The 5,534-nt window shown below is 55.9% G+C and overlaps 2 protein-coding genes across 3 annotated transcripts in view; one reads left to right on the plus strand and one right to left on the minus strand.

Annotated features, from left to right (window-relative positions):
• The window catches only part of MAN2C1 (mannosidase alpha class 2C member 1), a 19,028-nt gene extending 14,049 nt beyond the window's left edge, over positions 1-4,979 (plus strand). Inside the window, exons 17-27 of the mRNA XM_085304015.1 lie at positions 1-165; positions 427-509; positions 693-787; positions 958-1,062; positions 1,292-1,448; positions 1,846-1,989; positions 2,178-2,287; positions 2,901-2,980; positions 3,117-3,262; positions 3,876-3,979; positions 4,055-4,979. Of these exons, the coding sequence (XP_085160141.1) occupies positions 1-165; positions 427-509; positions 693-787; positions 958-1,062; positions 1,292-1,448; positions 1,846-1,989; positions 2,178-2,287; positions 2,901-2,980; positions 3,117-3,262; positions 3,876-3,979; positions 4,055-4,172 (1,307 nt within the window). The 3' untranslated portion in view covers positions 4,173-4,979. The remainder of the gene's footprint in view (positions 166-426; positions 510-692; positions 788-957; positions 1,063-1,291; positions 1,449-1,845; positions 1,990-2,177; positions 2,288-2,900; positions 2,981-3,116; positions 3,263-3,875; positions 3,980-4,054) is intronic.
• The window catches only part of NEIL1 (nei like DNA glycosylase 1), a 7,658-nt gene continuing 7,081 nt past the window's right edge, over positions 4,958-5,534 (minus strand). For both annotated transcript variants that reach the window (XM_085303962.1, XM_085303961.1), the window contains one exon: positions 4,958-5,149. In XM_085303962.1, the coding sequence (XP_085160088.1) occupies positions 5,031-5,149 (119 nt within the window). In that variant the 3' untranslated portion in view covers positions 4,958-5,030. The remainder of the gene's footprint in view (positions 5,150-5,534) is intronic.

Consider the following 5,534-nt stretch of genomic DNA (forward strand, 5'->3'; position numbering starts at 1 on the left):
GCAGGGCTGGTGCCCAGCTCCAGGAGGAGGCTGTACAGTCCTTATGTGGGGAACTGCTGCAGCCCAAGTCAGAGACCACTGAGTGCACCCTTGTGTTGAACACTTTGGCCTGGGACCGGACTGAAGTTGTCTCCAAGACTGGGCCAGCTGGAGCAGAGACTTTAGGTATGCCTAATTTGGGGTTACCTCTGCATCAGAAGATAGAGACAGATATGTTCTGCCTCTCCCTGCTGTGAAGAGGATTCACTGCTTTGGCAAATTGCTCCTTGGGGCCTGATCGTGCTGACTTTGTCCCTGAATTATGGCTACAGAAGTGGAGGATGTGAAGGGAGGTGATAAGTCTGACTTGAGAGCAGGAGGGCAGCCTAGTGTGAGATAGGGATGTATCTGGGGAAGATGGTGGAACAGGTCCTCTTTCCTTTCCAGCTCTGGTGACAGCCCCCAGCATGGGCTATGCTATAGCCAGGGAGCCCTTGCTGCCCCCTCAGCCTGTGTTGGTGATGAAACAGGTAAGCACAAGTGCAGTTTCATTGGGTTGATGCGCCCCACATCAGATGCTTTGCTGGGGGGGGGTGCCTGGGGAAGCTGGCACACAGCAAGCCAGCATACTTGCTTTGCAAAAGGGGCATTTCAGAGAGAGTCCAGCTCCTGCAGGTTTGGATCTGTGAAATCATTCGGCCCTCTCTGCTCAGGAGGATGGCTCCATTACCATGGAGAACGGAGTGATTGCAGTCTGCCTGGACACGATGGGACGCCTGACCTCGCTTCGACTGGCATGCTCTGAGAGGTAYGTCTCTCGCTCAGTTTCTGGAACTGAGGCTCCCCAGAGGTGCTGGGGCTGAACCAGAACTTTCTCCACTCTGCTTCTGCCCTTCTCTCCTCAACTCAGTTCTTGTTACGCAGCTTGTGACAGCAGTTCTTGTTATGCTGCTGTTCCTGTGTTCCACTTTACTCCAGAGAATCAGTTCCAGATGGATGCTGTGCCAACCAGTTTGCTCTCTTTGATGACATTCCCCTGTACTGGGATGCGTGGGATGTGATGGATTATCACCTGGAAACCAGGTAGAGAGTACTGCCTGCACTGCTCAGATCTTATCTTTGAGGTTTTGTTTCCCTCTCCGTCAAGCCCAACTGTAACAAAACGTTACAGCTGCTCCTGCATGTCACAGGAGGCTCTGTGCAGTCACTCTGGGGCAGTGAATACCTGCTGTCTATGGGGCTGGACTGGGATTTGGGAACCCTAGAGCTACCAGGCTTGTAGTCCAGCTCTGCCTTTACCCTCTTTCTCTAGAAAACCGRTCACAACTCTGCTAAAGCCTCTGGAAATCACTCATGCTGGAGGGCTGCGGGGAAGCGCAAGCTTCTCTCTGCGGATTGGGGAAAGGAGTACCTTAACCCAGGAGATCATCCTGGACACCATGTGCCCATACATCCGATTCCTGACCCAGGTTTGGCTTGTCACTGTGTGATACAGACCTCTGTGCTGTGCAGGAGGAGCCCTGGGGAACCAAACCTTGCTTGTGAATGACATCTCCCTCCTGATTCCTCCCTTAGAGCCCACTGCCTGTCTTCTCCCACATCAGGGAAAGGCAGCCCAAGGATGGGGGCCCTGCAGCTAGGATAATGATCCAGGAAATGTGCCAGGCTCCTTGGCTAGCAGAGGAGCAGCTGTACCCTCCTGGCCCTGAGATAGAAGAGCAGAGGAGAGACCCATTAGTGCAGCTAGCTGGGCTTGGACTTGAGTGCTCTTGTRTTGTACCTGGTCCAGCCTGAGTGGGAGCTGACAGGAGTGCAGCTTCTGCTTGTCAGCCCTCTGCGATGATGCTGTTCTGCTCCCGCTTTTAGGTTGACTGGAAAGAGGCTCACAAGTTCCTGAAGGTGGAGTTCCCTGTGTGGGTCCGGAGCACAAACGCCACCTACGAGATCCAGTTTGGGCACCTGCAGCGGCCGACTCACTGGAACACATCGTGGGACTGGGCCCGATTCGAGGTGAGAGGGAAGGTGGTCTGGGCCCCGGGCCAGGCTAGTTCTCCTGTCTGGAGCACTTGGGGACACAGCAGCAGCTCTTTTCCCTCCAATGACGGGACAGCCAATCTCTGTACGTGGAGCTGCATTTGTTCCCAGACGGATGCCTGATGTCCTCGGGTTGCAAGTACTTCCTTTGGTACCTCCTGCAGGTGTGGGCTCACAAGTGGCTGGATCTCTCCGAGCACGGCTTCGGGGTGGCATTGCTGAACGACAGCAAATACGGTGCATCAGCCCACAGGAACATCCTCAGCCTCTCGCTGTGAGTACATTTGGGGCGAGGGTGGAGCTGCAGCTGTTGCTTTGGCCTCTAAAGTGTCTCTTTGAAGTCAAAGTAGTGCCTGATGCTAAATGATCATAGTTAATAAGGGAATAAATATTCTAGTATTAGTCAAGCTGGCTGGTTGTCTCCTAAGAACTTCTGGCTAACTTAAGTGATTAAGATAAGTCTCACCCATGAGTTATGCTTAGATCATTCAAGAAAGGAGAGATCAGATGAATATTTGAACCATATAAATTCCTCTGTTGCTGGGAAATACACACCCCAGGAGGGAAGACACAAGGAGATGGCAGGAATGGCAATGTTATGAATTCATGCAAAGCTAAGAGAAACATCACGTACTTCAGTTTTGAGTCCATCAGCTACAAGTTTCATAGGAGATCACCCTTCAGAGGTCATTTTTAACATCTGGGACACCTGGTCCAGGGTCTGTTCCTGCTGCCAGAACCCAGAGACACATTGGTGTCGAAGGCAGGGCCCAGTCTCAGAGCAGAGGGAGACAGCTGACTTGTCACAGTGCTTGTCTGATACCAGATGGGTGATGGAGGGGTAATGGCAAGTTCAGAGGCTGCAGCTCACTCACCTCTCATCTTAGGCTGAGAGCACCCAAGTCTCCTGATGCCACAGCAGATATTGCACACCACCAGTTCACCTATGCTGTGATGCCTCACCAGGGTGAGTGTTGGGCTGAGCTGGACCCTGGCAGGAAACACAAGGTGGAGGACACCCCGGTGACCCTTGGGGTGAGCACAGGGTGCAGCATCTCTGGGTACGCAGGCATAGAGGTTGGCTAATTGTTCTCGTATTGCAGGTTCCTTCCAGGATGCTGGTGTGATTCGATGTGCCTACAACTTGAATTTCCCTCTCCACACGGTCCCAGGCAGCTCTGCCCAGTGCTCAGCCTGGAGCGCCTTTTCTGTGAGCTCACCTGCAGTTGTACTGGAGACTGTCAAGCAGGTGAGTGCCCAGGGCAGAAAGGGGGAGGCTGAGGTGGGGGTCTTTGACCAGTCCAGTGAAAGACAGCAGTGTGGCAAGCCCTGTAGGTAGCAGCAGAAAAGCTCCAACACAGTGAAAACCAGCTTCCACATCAAGTCTTCTTCTGGCACTTAGGGTTAACTGTTGTCTCTTTCACACACTGTAGCAAAAAGACTGCTGCTGCGGGTGCTTGGTGCTCAAAGTTAAGCTGTTGCCTCTTCTACCCATCTTCTAGCCCACGTAACCCAGGCAGGCATGGGCTGCTCTCCCCTACACTGGGTGGCCACCGAGCTGGGCTGAGCGGAGGTAGCGATCCTTCATGGAATCGGGTTTGCGTGTCCTGTTGCGTGAGGACAAGAGGGGGCTAGCGTGCCTCTGCCGCCTGGGCAGGCGCTCACGGCTGATCAGTGCGGCATCTGCCGCTGTATGCGGCGCTGCAGCCCCCGTTGCCCCAGTCGCGTAGCACTGCTCACCAGGCAGCTCAGGAACGTGCGTGCAGCTCAGCCRCAGGCACGTGGGTCTGGCTAGACCTGGACATGTACGGTAGGATGCTCCTGTCCTTTTGCGCAAACTTCCTTCTGCTCCATCCCTGAAGGCTGAGGACAGACTCGAAGCTGTGGTGGTCCGACTGTACGAGGCGCACGGCAGCACTGTCGAGACCTGGCTGCAGACCTCCCTCCCAGTTAAAGAGGCGATGCTGTAAGTCTGCATTGGAGGGACGGGCAGGCAGGGGAGAGGCGTCGCTTTAACTTCACAAGCTGCTTCCTTCCCTAGCTGTGACCTCCTGGAACGGCCGGACGCGAGGAGCTGCCTCCCCCTGGAGCAGCAGGGCCTGAGGCTTTCCTTCACGCCATTCCAAGTGCTCTCTGTCCTCTTGGTCTTGAGGCTGTGACGGTGGCCACCCTCACTGGTGACGCTGCAACCTGGGCTAACACTGAGCACTCAGACCACAGCCTGGGGCTTCCCTGCCACCGCTCGCAGTTAACCTGCTGGAGGTGCCACCTTTCCTCTCAGTCCTGAGCCCAGCCACCAGTGCCCTCTTGCTGTGGAGCAGGGAGGAACAGTAAGAATGAGGCGTTTCCACTTACCCCAGTCCAGTAACGATGCTGCCCCAAGAGACATGCAGAGGGGGCAGGGGTGGTTCCGGAGGAGGGCAAACTCCCCCTTGCTCCTCCCTGTTAGTGGCCATCAGAGTGCAACAGTTGACAGCAGCTAACAGCCGCGTTCTTTGGGAACGAGCAGTAACGTTGCTGCCTGCTTGAGCAGGAAAGCGCCGTAGGGCTCCTGCACTGCGCGCTTGGCCTGTTGGCGCAGGGGCAGCCAGCTCTAACTGGCACTTGGAGCACAGCAGCTTTCCCCAGTGCCGCCCATGCAGGTACCAGCAGCGCCTTAGGCGGGTGCGCTGCAGCCACGAGGGCCACAGGACCAGCCCGGATCCACCCCTGCCACTGCACAGCAGCCATCCTGAGCACAGACCAGCCCCATCAGGCCCTGGCTCCACCAGCTGTGCTCCCCCCCGCTCTCTGCTTGTGGTCAGCAGCGTTATGTATGTGCTGTGGGCTCCACACCACGCAGCAACAAGCTGCAAAAGGCTCACAAATAGCAAAGTACACTAGAGTCGTTTGCCTTCTGCCCCCCTGAATTTCCTCCCTCTGGCCTTTCAGAGGAGGCATAAATAAACAAGAGAATTATACAAACAGGATCGAGCCTGTTCTCTTACCTTAGTTCCAGATGCCTGCACTGACCCACCTTATCCCAGGGGCTCCACTGCAGCTGCCGTTTGCTTAGTGTCGACTGCATCAGGCTCCCACTCCGGGGGTAGGGGGTGGAGGGCAGGCTGCTCTGGCCCCTCAGGGGAGATGCAGAGCACTGGGAGGGGTGTGTGCGCGTGTTGGCCGGGGCGGGGGGGGGGGGGTACCCTTGGCACAAACATGCACACAGGGCCATTCCTGCACAAAATACTTTATTAGTCAGCTAAAACACACTTGTGGCCTTCTCAGTGACCGCAGCGATTAGGCAGCAATGGGAGACGGGGAGGCAGCAACGCACTTTGGCAGAGGGAGGGGACAGAGTCCAGCGCAGCGTGCTGCCGCTGTCCCGCACCCTCCCCCATACACACAGCCACGCCCTGGGGACAGCACCAGGAATAGGGCTAAATGACCACTGGCCCTGACCCTGGCTCCAAGCCACTCCTTCCCGCGCTGGCAGGACACGGCAGCACTGAGCAGCAATAAAAACGGATACAGCAAAGAGC

This window comes from Rhea americana, unplaced genomic scaffold (assembly GCF_003343005.1).
Source record: "Rhea americana isolate MKP2758 unplaced genomic scaffold, rheAme1 scaffold_201, whole genome shotgun sequence".
In the NCBI taxonomy this organism is placed as follows: Eukaryota; Metazoa; Chordata; class Aves; order Rheiformes; family Rheidae; genus Rhea; species Rhea americana.